Source organism: Lonchura striata, chromosome 34 (assembly GCF_050655825.1).
Source record: "Lonchura striata isolate lonStrDom1 chromosome 34, ASM5065582v1, whole genome shotgun sequence".
Classification (NCBI taxonomy): domain Eukaryota; kingdom Metazoa; phylum Chordata; class Aves; order Passeriformes; family Estrildidae; genus Lonchura; species Lonchura striata.
This window is the reverse complement of record NC_140736.1, coordinates 4,174,744-4,189,738: the sequence shown is the minus strand read 5'-3', so window position 1 is coordinate 4,189,738 and position 14,995 is coordinate 4,174,744. Positions and strand designations below refer to the sequence as shown.

At 52.1% G+C, this 14,995-nt stretch overlaps 3 protein-coding genes across 3 annotated transcripts in view; 1 reads left to right on the top strand and 2 right to left on the bottom strand.

Annotated features, from left to right (window-relative positions):
• LOC146764403 (uncharacterized) overlaps positions 1-127 on the bottom strand; it is a 15,392-nt gene extending 15,265 nt beyond the window's left edge. Inside the window, exon 1 of the mRNA XM_085564883.1 lies at positions 52-127. The gene's annotated coding sequence lies outside the window, so the exon portion shown is untranslated. The remainder of the gene's footprint in view (positions 1-51) is intronic.
• The window catches only part of LOC110475817 (uncharacterized), a 17,920-nt gene extending 2,925 nt beyond the window's left edge, over positions 1-14,995 (bottom strand). The window contains exons 1-2 of the mRNA XM_085564885.1: positions 13,205-14,995; positions 11,460-12,700 (exon numbers count right to left, since the gene is read on the bottom strand). Of these exons, the coding sequence (XP_085421011.1) occupies positions 11,460-12,700; positions 13,205-13,387 (1,424 nt within the window). The 5' untranslated portion in view covers positions 13,388-14,995. The remainder of the gene's footprint in view (positions 1-11,459; positions 12,701-13,204) is intronic.
• LOC146764402 (uncharacterized) lies at positions 124-9,778 on the top strand. The gene is made up of 2 exons (XM_085564878.1): positions 124-563; positions 1,604-9,778. The coding sequence occupies exon 2, from the start codon at positions 4,403-4,405 to the stop codon at positions 5,786-5,788; it is 1,386 nt and encodes a 461-aa protein (XP_085421004.1). The 5' UTR covers positions 124-563; positions 1,604-4,402; the 3' UTR covers positions 5,789-9,778.

Sequence of the window (14,995 nt, the reverse complement as noted above, 5' to 3'; positions counted from 1 at the left end):
AGCCCCGGCACCCCCCAGGAGATCTGGCCCGAGCTGCCCCTCCCCGCTCACCTGCGGGATGGGGGCGATGATCCCACAGGTGGGGGCTGCGAATTCAGGCAGGGCTCCACCGCGCCATCCCCTCGGCTCCGCTCCATCCGCCTTTGTCCCTCCTCTTCCTCCTCCTGCCGCTCCTCCTCTTCCATCCCCCCTGCTCCTCCTCCTCCTCCCTGAGCCCACCTCCCGTGTCACCCTGATTTTTATGTCTTCCTAAAGCCTTCTGAGTTTACATTTCTTTGGAGAACTTTCCCACGCAATTTCTGTAAACAACATATTGTTTACATTCTTTTATGGGTGTGGAGAACACTTGATGTACTGGTGGTTTGTCCAATGTCTTTGGAGAGGTGGCCCATTCACTCTCCAATCCAATGTCAGCCTTGGGAAGGTATAAAAGACACAGTCGGATAATAAACTTTCTTCTTTACCTTGCGAATAGCAGGAGCCCCGCGTGGTGCTTTCACGTGTCCTACAGCGACATCTGCTGACCGCGCCCGTGTATTGCAGCTCAGGCTGAACTCCCGCGGGTGAGATTTTTTTCTCTCTCTCTGTCCAGCGCTCTGCCTGTTGGTATTGTTGGTAATGGAGAACTTTGAAAGCTCTTCAGGAGGGGTCGGCCCAATTGGTTGAGTTGAGGGCTGCTGTTATGGCATTTGAGAGAGTTTCCCAGGAACTTTTCAATTTGGTCACGGATTCTGCCCATGTGGCTGACATCGCACAGCTGTTGGGTCATTCGGTTTTGAAGGAGGTCAGTAACCCTGTCTTGTTTCATTTACTGAAGACCTTGTGGTGTGCTATTCAGGCCCGGGTTCATCCATTTTACGTTCTGCATGTGAGAAATCACTCCAATTTACCAGGGTTTGTGGCGGAAGATAACGCGAGGGCTGACAAGTTGGCTAATCCGGCGTGGGTAGCACCTCAGCCTGATACACTTGCGCAGGCCAAGGCATCGCATGGGTTTTTCCATCAGAATGCACATACTCTGCAGAAGCAGTTTCAGCTGACGTCAACAGAGGCTCGTGGCATTGTTGAGTCCTGTGACGACTGCCATGCACTTGCTCCACCTCTACCAGCAGGGGTAAACCCCAGAGGCCTTAGGGCCCTGGAGCTTTGGCAGACCGATGTCACCCAGATTGCTGAGTTTGGCCGGCTCAAGTATGTGCATGTCACGGTGGACACGTTCTCCTCTGCAATGTGGGCTTCTGCTCATGCTGGAGAAAAGGCCCGCGATGTCATTGCCCACTGGAGGCAGGCCTTTGCCGTTCTGGGCATACCTTCTGCTGTGAAAACCGACAATGGTCCTGCTTACGCATCACAGCAGGTGCGGCAGTTCCTGCAGTTGTGGGGGGTGTCACACAAGTTTGGTACTGCCCACTCTCCAACTGGCCAAGCTATTGTAGAACGCGCTCATGGTACTCTGAAGCGGGTTCTTCAAAAACAAAAACGGGGAATGCAGGGTGAGACCTTGCACAGTCGGTTGGAGAAAGCATTGTACACTATCAATCATCTTAAGGGGCAGCAGAATTCAAATAACCCTGTCATTTTAAATCATCATCTCTCGTTGCAGGCTTCAGACGAGGCACATCAGCCTCGAGCAAAAGTTCAAGTGCAGAATTTAGTCACCAAACAATGGGAAGGTCCCTATGACCTTATCGCTTCGGGGCGTGGGTACGCTTGTGTGTCCACAGATACTGGGGTACGCTGGGTACCTTCGAAGTGTGTTCATCCTGATCTGCAACCACAGAGACAGAACCCGGTCAACGGCAACATGGAAACCGTGACCAAACTGAAAGGTATTGAATGGATGGATTGTCGAGTGATGGCTCAGTTGAGGATGATGGCGGGTGACCACTCTGATGACTCCTCCGCAAATGGACATTGAACCTTATATTTTTTTCTTTTTAAACTAAAAAGGGTGACATGTCACCCTGATTCTTAAGACTTTCTAAAGCCTTCTGAGTTTACATTCCTTTGGAGAACTTTCCCACACAATTTCTGTAAACAACATATTGTTTACATTCTTTTATGGGGGTGGAGAACACTTGATGTACTGGTGGTTTGTCGAATGTCTTTGGAGAGGTGGCCCATTCACTCTCCAATCCAATGTCACATTTGGGAAAGTATAAAAGACACAGTCGGATAATAAACTTTCTTCTTTACCATGCAAATAGCAGGTGGCTCGCGTCGTGCTTTCACGTGTCCTACAGCGAAACATCCCGCTCCTCCTACATCCCTGCCCTTCCCCCTCCTCCTGCTCTCTGTGCCCACCGCCTTCTGCACCCTCATCCCTCCTCTTCCATCGTTCCTCCTCCTCCTCCTCCTCCTGTGTCCCGTCCCCTCCTGCCTGTCCTCCTTCATCCCTTCCTTTCCATCCTCCTCCTCCTCCCCCTCGCCATCCCCACCTCCTCCTCCTCTTCCATCCCTCCTCTCCCATGCCTCCTCCTCCGCCTGCTTCTCCTCCCTAAGCCCACCTCCTTCTCCTCCTTCATCCCTCCCCCTCCTCCTCCTCCCCGGCAGCGCTGGAAGGGACTGGGATCTGCCGGAATCCTACTGGGATCCTACTGGGAGTGACTGGGACGGTACTGGCACCGTACCGGGATCATCCTGGAACCATACTGGGATGGAATGGGGCTGTACTGGCTTTGGACTGACACCACACTGCCCCACACAATCCCCGCTCCCGAAGGGAGGAACCGGGAGGGGAAAGGGGCGAGGAAAGGGCGGGACCGGGAGGGGAAAGGGGCGAGGAAAGGGCGGGACCGGGAGGGGAAAGGGGCGAGGAAAGGGCGGGACCGGGAGGGGAAAGGGCCGAGCTCCGGCCAAGGGCGGAACTGGGAGGGGACGCTCTGTGAGGCAGCGCTCTGCAAACAGAACTGCCACGGAACGGGAATGAACGGCAAAGAAATCAGTAAATATGAAAGTTTTATTTGCTATCAAATACATCCCAGCCTCCCAGCCTCACACAATCCCCATCCCAGCGCTCCAAATTGGGATCCCACTTCTCCCAATCTCCTCCCAAACCCATCCCACCCTGGCAGCTCTGGAATCGACTGAGTTTGGCGTGGGAATGAGGGTTTTTTTTGAGATGGGAACAAGCAATTTGAGGCGGTGCCGTGGTTTGACACGGAAAGAGAATTTTTTCCAGAAGGACGAGGTCAATTTGGATATTGACCAATTGAAGGTGCACACGCCTCTGAGAACACAGAGGGATTAAAAGCAGAATTCCCAGGGGACCTCACTCTCTTTGGTCTGGTCAGCGCGCAGTGCGGGCTCTCCCCTGCCCAGCGTGGAGCTGGGTGTGGGAGGGGAAGGTCCATGGCCTGAGGAAGGTAATCCTAAAGGTGGTGGAAGGACTGGAACCGGGCTGGCCCCTGCAGATGGAAGGCTGGGAGAAATCTGGGATGTCTCCATTCCCCCCCCCAGAGTTTCTCTCCCGAGAGAGAAAAAGACATCGGCAATTCTGTCAGCAATTCCACCGCACAGAAGGAGGAGTGGGGGGAGCTGTAAAGTGCTTAATGCGTGGCAGTTGCCAGAGTTTGGATATCGAGCCATCTCTAGGGAGTTCAGACTTTTAACCCTTCCTTAAAAAAATGAAAGCTTTATAAATTTTTCCCTCCCCTCTTCAGTTTAAAAGAGAGGAAGAGGGACACCTTAGACCCTGGGATGTTAAAAAGAAGAATTCTAGATGGGAGGGGGACAAAGAGTAGCTTTTAGCTAGACTTTTCCGTGTTAGCCACAACTTGAACCAATCTTCTCCTCCAAGAGAGACTGTGTTTTGAAAAGATGCTAGTAAGTACATGTCCAAGATTAAAAAAAAAACGTTTTCCAATTACCATCTGAGTAGGAGTTGCCTTGGGGCAGTTTTCCTTATCTGCTGTTATTCGCCCCATCAATGCCTGGCCACATGACTCAGAGATAACACTGTGCAGGAGGAGGAGGTGATTAAGGACACACCTTGTGACTCCTAATAACCCATTGTGAGATGCTCTGCCCAAGGGGAGGAGCTAGGCATTCCCACCTGGATAAAAGTGGAGATTTCTAGACAGAGGAGAGCCTTTTCACAGGTTCTCCGAGAAGACGCAGCAACTACATCTGCCATCCCAAGACGACTGCAGCTCTTCCAATTGGACTGCTACCAGCACGCTGGCCAGGTTGTATTCTGACTTTGTCAGTAGCCTTTCCCTTTGTATTATTGCATGTATTTTTGTCCTTTTCCCCTTTTCCCAATAAATTGTATTTCTGACTTGGAGTCTCTCACTGGTTTTACTTTCAAACCAGAACATATTTTTGGCGCCCAACGTGCGGCAAGAAAGTACTGAGAGAAGTCAGAATTACAATCTTGTATTGTAGAGGGTACCTATTCACTATGATGCTTAACATGCTTTTTTGGGTCTTATACCTAGTTCTCTATATTTTCCCGAATGTGGGGAATCATTTGGCAATTGTAATACTCATGTGTAGACCAGGGTATGGTATAAGAATTGCTTTATTGGTCTACTATGTCTATTGCATTATGACCTCTGAGGCAATGAACATGATTTGGAATATGTACTCAATTCTGTTTGCTTGTCCTAATCTAGGCTGCTACGTTTGGGGCCTCAGCAACCTCACCCAGCCCCTGGGGGGAGGGGTAAAGATTGATTCTTTCAAACCTTTCAGGCTTGACACAGCAGTTTTTGAAAATGTTAAGTTCCCTCTGGATGCCAAGGACAGCATAATGTTGTTGTTAGTTCTTCTTTGTCTTCTCTGCACAATCTGCAACATGCTTAGAAACAAAACACTACATAGTGTGGTGCACCATCTTCTTGAGGAAGAGGAAACAAGAAGCAAAGCAGCAGTGTCCGTGCCTGTACAGAATACCACAACAGCATCCATGTCAACGCAGGCTGCCATAGAGAAAGAAGGAACCAAAAAGAAAACAAGAGTGTCCGTGTCTACGCAGACTGTCATGGAGGAAAAAACAAAAAGCAAAGCAAAAGTGTCTATGTCTACACAGACCGGCACAGAGGAGGAAGGAACCGAAAGCGCCATCAGCATCTCCACACAAACCATCACCAAACCAGAGCAGCCTGACCCAGTAGTAGTTGCCCCCGTTCAGAAGAAGAAATCCAGGAGCAAATCAGTCCGCATAGTGACTGATGAGGACACTGCAGGACCCTCACACCCAGCGGAAGAGACAGAACCAGAGATCATCACTCGCTCTCTATCCCTGGGTGAGCTACGTGACCTGCGGAGAGAATTCACCCGCCAGACAAATGAGTCCATCCTGACCTGGCTTCTCTGCATCTGGGACGCTGCAGCCAATGACACCATTCTGGATGCAAGTGAGGCCAGGCAACTGGGATCACTATCCCGGGAGGTGGTCATTGACCAGGGGATTGGGAGAACCCAGGAAACTCTCAGCCTCTGGCGGCGACTGCTCGCAAGTGTGAGGGACAGATACCTTTATAAAGAAGACCTCCAGGTGCTCCAAGGAAAATGGAATACCACGGAACAAGGTATCCGATGCCTGAGGGAATTGGCTGTGTTGGAGATAATTTTCGCAAAAGACGAGAGATTTCCTAAAAGTCCGGACTGTGTCCAGTGCACATCACAAATGTGGTTGAGATTTGCACGGCTTGGACCAGAGATGTACTCTTGTTACCTGGCAACACTGCAGTGGAGAGAAGGCGAGGACAGGGTGGGCGTCTTAGCCAATAAATTAAGAATTTACGAGGTTATGGTCACTGCCCCATTTCGTACCCATGTCTAGTCCGTGGAAACAAGGTTGGCTGAGCAAGTCCGGGACTTGATTGAAGAGAGTCATAAGAAACTAAAAAAGGAACTTAAGGAGCATGGAGAAGACATAAGGAAGTGGGATGGAAAACCCACCTCTTCCTTAGCAGCCCGAGTACGTGAACTAAAAAGAACACCTAACACAAAAAGTGTCAATGCTGCTCCAGTCTCTCAAACACAGAATTCCAGACAATATAAGAATAATGATATAACTGATCCTCTTGAAGGAACCTCAAGAACCTATTTACCAGAAGAGAGCAACGTGTACCATGACCAGGAATAGAGGGGCCCTGCCTCTAGCCAGGTAGAGGACAGGGACAATCGGATCTATTGGACCGTGTGGATTCGATGGCCTGGCACATCTGAACCACAAAAATATACAGCTTTGGTTGACACCGGTGCCCAATGTACCCTGATGCCATCAAGATATGTAGGAGAAGAATCCATTTCTATTTCTGGGGTAACAGGAGGATCCCAGCAGCTTCCTGTATTAGAGGCTGAAGTGAGTTTAACTGGGAACGGGTGGCAGAAACACCCCATCGTGACTGGCCCAGAGGCGCCATGCATCCTTGGCATAGACTATCTCAGAAATGGATATTTCAAAGACCCAAAAGGACATCGCTGGGCTTTTGGGATAGCTGCTGTAGAGACAGAAGACATCCGGAAACTGAATACCTTGCCTGGTCTCTCAGATGACCCTTCTGCTGTGGGACTGCTGAGAGTTGAAGAACAGCAGGTACCAATTGCCATGACAACAGTGCACCGTCGGCAATATCGTACCAGCAGAGACTCTGTGACCCCCATCCATGAGATGATTCGTAAATTGGAGAGCCAAGGGGTGGTCAGCAAGGCCCATTCACCTTTCAAGAGCCCTATATGGCCAGTGCGCAAGTCCAGTGGGGAATGGAGACTGACGGTGGACTACCGCGGCCTGAATGAGGTTACACCACCACTGAGCGCTGCCATGCCAGACATGTTGGAGCTTCAGTACGAGCTGGAGTCCAAGGCAGCAAAGTGGTATGTGACCATTAATATTGCAAATGCCTTCTTCTCCATTCCTTTGGCAACGGAATGCAGACCTCAGTTTGCCTTCACCTGGAAGGGAGTGCAGTACACCTGGAACCGACTGCCCCAGGGGTGGAAACACAGTCCCACCATCTGCCATGGACTGATCCAGGCCGCACTGGAAAAGAACAAGGCTTCCAAACTTCTACAGTATATCAATGACATCATTGTGTGGGGGAGCACAGCAGGGGAAGTCTTCGAAAAAGGATAAAAAATTATCCAGATTTTACTAAAAGCTGGTTTTGCCATTAAACGAAGCAAGGTTAAGGGACCAGCTCAAGAAATTCAGTTTCTAGGAGTCAAGTGGCAAGATGGACGTCGTCAGATCCCGACAGAAATAATCGACAAGATCACTGCTATGTCTCCACCTACCAACAAGAAGGAGACACAAGCTTTCCTAGGTGCCATAGGCTTTTGGAGGATGCACATTCCCGAGTACAGCCAGATTGTGAGCCCTCTCTACCTGGTCACCCAAAAAAAGAATGATTTCCACTGGGGCCCTGAGCAGCAACAAGCCTTCACTCAGATCAAGCAGGAGATCACTCATGCTGTAGCCCTTGGCCCAGTTAGGACAGGACCAGAGGTCAAGAACGTACTCTACTCTGCAGCCGGGAACCATGGTTTGTCCTGGAGCCTTTGGCAGAAGGTGCCTGGGGAGACTCGGGGTCGACCACTGGGATTCTGGAGCCGGAGCTACAAAGGCTCTGAAGCAAACTACACTCCCACAGAGAAGGAAATCTTGGCTGCCTATGAAGGAGTTCAAGCTGCCTCAGAAGTAATTGGCACTGAAACACAGCTGCTTCTGGCACCCTGACTACCAGTGCTGGGGTGGATGTTTAAAGGAAAGGTTCCTTCTACACATCATGCCACTGATGCCACATGGAGTAGATGGATTGCCCTCATCACTCAGCGCGCCCGTATTGGAAATCCGAATCGCCCTGGGATTCTGGAAATTATAACAAACTGGCCTGAGGGGGAGACTTTTGGATTGTCTTCTGAAGAAGAGGAGCAAGTGGCACGTGCTGAAGAAGAGGCCCCAACATATAATGAGTTACCAGAAACTGAAAGACAATATGCCCTTTTTACGGATGGTTCCTGCCGAATCATAGGCACTAGCCGGAAATGGAAATCTGCAGTGTGGAGCCCCACACGACAGGTGGCACAAGCTACTGAGGGACAAGGTGGATCAAGTCAGCTTGCAGAGCTTAAAGCAGTCCAGCTGGCTTTGGATATTGCTGAGCGAAAGAAGTGGTCGAGGCTCTATCTCTACACCGACTCATGGACGGTAGCTAATGCTCTGTGGGGATGGCTAAGTCGCTGGAAGAAGGCTAACTGGCAGCGCAGAGGGAAACCCATCTGGGCCACCGAGATCTGGCAGGACATTGCCTCCCGAGTAGAGAAGCTGACCGTGAAGATTCGACACGTGGATGCACACATACCCAAGAGTCGGGCTACTGAGGAGCATCACAACAACGAACAGGTAGACCGAGCTGCCAAAGTGAAAATATCACAAGTAGACCTAGATTGGCAGCATAAAGGAGAACTATTCCTAGCTCGTTGGGCCCATGACGCTTCTGGTCATCCGGGGACAGATGCAACATACCGATGGGCACGAGACCGAGGGGTGGACCTTACTATGGACAACATCTCACAGGTCACGCACGACTGCGAGACCTGCGCTGCAATCAAACAGGCCAAACGGATGAAGCCTCTGTGGTACGGTGGGCGATGGTTGAAATACAGGTATGGGGAAGCTTAGCAAATTGACTACATCACGCTTCCCCAAACCCGACAAGGCAAGCACTATGTACTGACCATGGTGGAAGCAACCACAGGATGGTTGGAAACCTACCCTGTGCCTCATGCCACTGCCCGGAACACCATCTTAGGCCTAGAAAAACAGGTCTTGTGGAGACACAGCACCCCTGAGAGAATTGTCAGATAATGGAACACATTTCAAGAATGGCCTCATCAACACCTGGGCCAGAGAACATGGGATTGAGTGGATATATCATATCCCCTATCATGCTCCAGCTGCCGGGAAAGTTAAACGATGCAATGGACTGCTTAAGACCACCCTAAAGGCACTCGGTGGGGGAACTTTCAGGAATTGGGAACTGAACTTGGCAAAAGCTACCTGGATGGTCAACACCCGAGGGTCCATCAACCGAGCTGGTCCTGCCCAATCTGAACCCTTGCAGACAGTGGATGGAGATAAAGTCCCTATGGTCCATATGAAAGGTATTTTAGGAAAGACTGTTTGGATTAATCCCACCTCAGGCAAAGACAAACCCACCCGTGGGATTGTTTTTGCTCAAGGACCCGGTTATACTTGGTGGGTAATGCAGAAGGATGGGCAAACCCATTGTGTACCACAGGGAAACTTGGTCTTAAGTGAGAACTATGTGTAAGGTTTCATCATGACGAAGATGGAAATAGGAAAAGGGGTGGATAATGTCCAAGTTTAAAAAAAAAAACGTTTTCCAATTACCATCTGAGTAGGAGTTGCCTTGGGGCAGTTTTCCTTATCTGCTCTTAATGGCCCCATCAATGCCTGGCCACATGACTCAGAGATAACACTGTGCAGGAGGAGGAGGTGATTAAGGACACACCTTGTGACTCCTAATAACCCATTGTGAGATGCTCTGCCCAAGGGGAGGAGCTAGGCATTCCCACCTGGATAAAAGTGGAGATTTCTAGACAGAGGAGAGCCTTTTCACAGGTTCTCCGAGAAGACACAGCAACTACATCTGCCATCCCAGGACGACTGCAGCTCTTCCAATTTGGACTGCTACCAGCACGCTGGCCAGGTTGTATTCTGACTTTGTCAGTAGCCTTTCCCTTTGTATTATTGCATGTATTTTTGTCCTTTTCCCCTTTTCCCAATAAATTGTATTTCTGACTTGGAGTCTCTCACTGGTTTTACTTTCAAACCAGAACAGTGAAGAAGTAGAGTAAACAGAGAAAAAGTTAGGAGGTTTCTAGTAGCGCCTCCTGACCTTAAAGGAAACATCTCTCTTCTTAGACCCTCGGCCCCAGGGGAAATGTGAAAATAGGGGGGACTGTGGTCCCAAAAAATGAAAACCTGAACTGTTGTCTTTCTCCCCTCTTGGCAGGGCATCCTTAAAAGGAAAAATCCTAAAAGCAGTCTGTCCATCCATGCATTGGTGGTGAGAGCACTGTGCATGGAAAGGAGAAGGGTCACCATGGCAAACTTTTCTCCAGGCAGTGCCATGTGTGACATAGAAACACAGGATGTGGAGCTGTGTTTTCTTAAGAAGTCTGTAGCACAGGAGAGACTCCTACCTCCCTCGAAAGGGCTAAGTATCGATTATCTAGAAGGTAGAAACCTGATTTAGGTCCAGATTGTGTCTCACTGTAGTTTGTTAGAGTTGAATGGTGGGAGGAGGAATGCTTTGAAAAGTTTTCATTTAATCTTTGTGTAGTTTGTTTTTTTTTTCTCATTTTTACTTTCTTTTTTTCTTTTGTAGTAATAGCTTAATAAAGATTTTTTCCTATTATTAAGCTTAAGCCGGTTTGCTCTGTTCTAAATTCCACTTCACAGCATTCAAGAGAAGGATCACATTTTCATTGAGGCACTAGCATTGTGCCAGTGTCAAACCATGACACGTGGGATTGAGACTCTGAGGGTTAAAATTCACTTGTTTTCAGTGGGATGTGAGTGGATCTGAGGTGAACGAGCGATCCCTCTTGGCTTCTGGAGCACAGAGAGATTGAGAAGAGAAATACATTCAGGTCATCATAAAAGGAGAAGGAGCCAGGTGTGTCCCTGTCCTAACTTAGGGCAAATTTGGGATAAAAACCTGTGCAAAGAACCCCCCGAAAACAAATCCCCACGGCCTCTCCCCACTCACCTGGTTAGGAAAGAATTTTCTCAGATTGAAGTGGAAAAGAACCTGTTTGTTTACTAAACAAAACCCTCCCCAGCACCAAAGAAATGAACACCACTAGATAACAAGAGAACTCTTTCAGCACTCTGGAGAGATGACAAATCCAGAAAGTCTCTCCTGGGAGTGGCCGCTGGGTCTGGGCGCTGGGGATTGCTCTGGGCACTGGGGATGGCTGCTGCAGATCACAGAGCGCAGGCTCTGGGTGCTCCTCGGTGTTTCCCAGGTGCCACTCCGGAGCAGCTTGGAGTGACATTCAGGAAAGGGAAACATAAAAAAAACAGTCCAGGGAAAGAATTGGACTGCTGAGCTAAACTAACTCAAAAGCAAAGGCAAAAGCAGAAGCAAGCAAAGCAAAGCAAAGCAAGCAAAAACCAGCCAGGCAGCACCAGCCTCTTCTAGACAACACACCATGAGGGGAGGTGAGCTGGCTGATAACAAGACAAAACAAACCTTCACTTTCAGAGTCAGTTCTGAAAGCACAGAACATAATATCAAACAAAAACAGAACACACGACTGGGGATACCAGCATCATAATGTCACCCTAGGACAGTTCCCAACATGGATCACAGGGAATGTGGGTCACCAGGGCTGTGCCCAGTGTGGCTCCTCCCGTGGGGGATGGAGTTTGGCTCTTCTCGCACTCGGGGCACTCGCAGGGCTTCCCTTACCGGTGCCTCCGTTGGTGTTGGGTCAGGTTAGAGCTCTGTGAGAATCTCTTCCCACACTGGGGACACTCGTAGGGCCTCTCCCCCGTGTGGATCCTCTGGAGCTGGATCAGGCTGGAGCTCTGAGTGAATCTCTTCCCACACTCCCCACACTCGTAGGGCCTCTCCCCAGTGTGGATGCGCCGGTGGGAAATGAGGGTGGAGTTGTCCCTGAATCCCTTCCCACAGTCGGGGCAGCAGAAGGGCCTCTCCTCTCTGTGAACCAGATAGTGCTGGAAGAGATTGGCCCTGGTCTTAAACCTCTTCCCACACTCGGAACACTCGTAGGGCCTCTCCCCAGTGTGGATCCTCTGGTGATGGATCAGGCTGGAGCTGCATCTGAAGCTCTTCCCACACTCCCCACACTCGTAGGGCCTCTCCCCAGTGTGGATGCGCCGGTGCTGGATGAGGCCGGAGTTGCCCCTGAATCCCTTCCCGCAGTCGGGGCAGCAGAAGGGCCTCTCTCCTCTGTGAACCAGATAATGCCGGAGGAGATCAGCTCTGGTCTTAAACCTCTTCCCACACTCAGAACACTCGTAGGGCCTCTCCCCAGTGTGGCTCACCTGGTGCCTCGTCAGGTGGGAGCTCCGGCTGAAGCTCTTCCCACACTTCCCACACTCGTAGGGCCTCTCCCCAGTGTGGATGCGCCGGTGGCTGATGAGGGTGGAGTTCTTCCTGAATCCCTTCCCACAGTCAGGGCAGCAGAAGGGCCTCTCCTCTGAGTGAACCAGATAGTGCTGGAAGAGATCGGCTCTGCTCTTAAACCTCTTCCCACACTCAGAACACTCATAGGGCTTCTCCCCAGTGTGGATCCTCTGGTGCACCATCAGAGCACAGCTCCACCTGAATCCCTTCCCACACTCAGAGCAAATGTGGGGCTTCTCCCCATCACGGAGCTGCTCAGGGTCCCCCAGCTCCGAGCTCTGGCTCCGTCTCCGGCCGCCTCCCCGGCCCAGGGTGGCTCTTTCCCCCTCAGATCCCCGCGATCTGCCTTTGCAGCCCCTCCTCGTGCGGGATCTCCGGGGCTTTTCCTCCCCGTCGGGTTCCTGCGCCGTGGAGCCGCTCAAAACGGCCTCTTCCACCAGGTTCTGCCGCGGGGATTTGTCCTCCCTGCTCTCCATCCTCGGCTCCTGCTCGGGGGAGGAAGGACCTGGAGAGGCTCTTCCTCTTCCTCGCAGCCTCCCAGGGGCTGGGAATGGGAACTCCTGCTTTGGGGAAAACAAGGGATGGGCACCATGAGTTGGAAGCTCCCTCTGTGCCAGTCCATCTCGAGAAGTCCCCGGCCACCTGGGCTCCATAAGAACCTCCCACACACCGAGATCCAGCCCTGAAAAAGCCTCCCAGGAGCTCCCCGTCCCTGCTCCCTCCCCTCGGCTCTTCGGGGCTCCCCCCTGTCCCAGCTGCGGGGGTCACGCTGGGATTGGGGGTCCCCCTTCTCCTCGCTGCCCGCCCTCCCCAGGCTGCCGGCAGTCCCGGCCATCCCAAAAGCTCCCCCCTCTTGGCTCTCCCCATTCGGGGCTGCCGGGGCTGCTCGGGCTCCCGGGCTCCCTTCTGCCCTTCTTCTCCGCTCGGGGCCGCAGGGGCTCCAAGGAGTCCCCCCGAGGGGCCTTTTCCGCTCCGCTTCGCACTTCTTCCTTCTCCAAACACGCCCCAAAAAACCCAGCCCCGGCACCCCCCAGGAGATCTGGCCCGAGCTGCCCCTCCCCGCTCACCTGCGGGATGGGGGCGATGATCCCACACGTGGGGGCTGCGAATTCAGGCAGGGCTCCACCGCGCCATCCCCTCGGCTCCGCTCCATCCGCCTTTGTCCCTCCTCTTCCTCCTCCTGCCGCTCCTCCTCTTCCATCCCCCCTGCTCCTCCTCCTCTCTGAGCCCACCTCCCGCTCCTCCTGCATCCCTGCCCTTCCCTCCCTGCCCTTCCTTCCCCCTCCTCCTGCTCTCTGTGCCCACCGCCTTCTGCTCCCTCATCCCTCCTCTTCCATCCTCCTCCTCCTCCTCCTCCTGTGTCCCGTCCCCTCCTGCCTGTCCTCCTTCATCCCTTCCCTTCCATCCTCCTCCTCCTCCCCCTCGCCATCCCCACCTCCTTCTCCTCCTTTATCCCTGCCCCTCCTCCTCCTCCCCGGCAGCGCTGGGAGGGACTGGGCTCTGCCGGAATCCTACTGGGATCCTACTGGGAGCGACTGGGACTGTACTGGCACCGTACCGGGATCATCCTGGAACCATACTGGTGTTATAAATGAGAATTTATTCAGCCAGATTAAAAATAAATATCATTTTGTTATGATTGAGCACAAGAGGCCATCTGATCCGATTAACAGAATTAATTTAATTAATTTAATAGAGTATATGAGAGCAAAGCAAAGCAGCGCTGCGGCGACAGAGGGGAGCCAGCGCTCCGCCAAACTGCCGCGCTTGTGGTCCCTTAGTTCGCTCTTTTATCTTCCTCCTTAGTTCACTCGTTTCTTCTGCACAGTCTCATTCTGTTGCTAGGTGGTCGTTTTCTGCCTCCTGATGGTCGTGGGATGAAGGCTGGTTGTCTTCCTCACAGGTGTCCTTTGATTTGGGGATTCTCACAGTCTCAAGAATACGTGTTATCTTAGAAATGCGTGTTATCAGTTAAGCAATGCAAAGCCTATTGCCTACTACCGCTGTAAAAACTTAGGAATGCGTGTTATCAGCAATTCACAGCCTATTGCCTACTGCCCCTGTAAAAACAAATTTGCTTACATTATATCCTTGAAAAAAATTAACATCTGCAGCTACATCGAACAAAAAGGTCACCCTTCTCTTACAAAACTTTCATATTTACTGATTTCTTTGCCGTTCATTCCCAGTCCGTGGCAGTTCTGTTTGCAGAGCGCCGCCTCACAGAGCGTCCCCTCCCAGTTCCGCCCTTGGCCGGAGCTTGGCCCTTTCCCCTCCCGGTCCCGCCCTTTCTTCGCCCCTTTCCCCTCCCGGTCCCGCCCTTTCCTCGCCCCTTTCCCCTCCCGGTCCCGCCCTTTCCTCGCCCCTTTCCCCTCCCGGTCCCGCCCTTTCCTCGCCCCTTTCCCCTCCCGGTCCCGCCCTTTCCTCGCCCCTTTCCCCTCACGGTTCCTCCCTTCGGGAGCGGGGATTGTGTGGGGCAGTGTGGTGTCAGTCCAAAGCCAGTACAGCCCCATTCCATCCCAGTATGGTTCCAGGATGATCCCGGTACGGTGCCAGTACAGTCCCAGTCGCTCCCAGTAGGATCCCAGTAGGATTCCGGCAGAGCCCAGTCCCTCCCAGCGCTGCCGGGGAGGAGGAGGGGGAGGGATGAAGGAGGAGAAGGAGGTGGGGATGGCGAGGGGGAGGAGGAGGAGGATGGAAGGGAAGGGATGAAGGAGGACAGGCAGGAGGGGACGGGACACAGGAGGAGGAGGAGGAGGAGCGATGGAAGAGGAGGGATGAGGGAGCAGAAGGCGGTGGGCACAGAGAGCAGGAGGAGGGGGAAGGAAGGGCAGGGAGGGAAGGGCAGGGATGCAGGA

Bases quoted from the DNA above. Each gene is read 5' to 3' on its own strand.
- LOC146764402 (XM_085564878.1), top strand. From the start codon at position 4,403: ATGATGCTTAACATGCTTTTTTGGGTCTTATACCTAGTTCTCTATATT.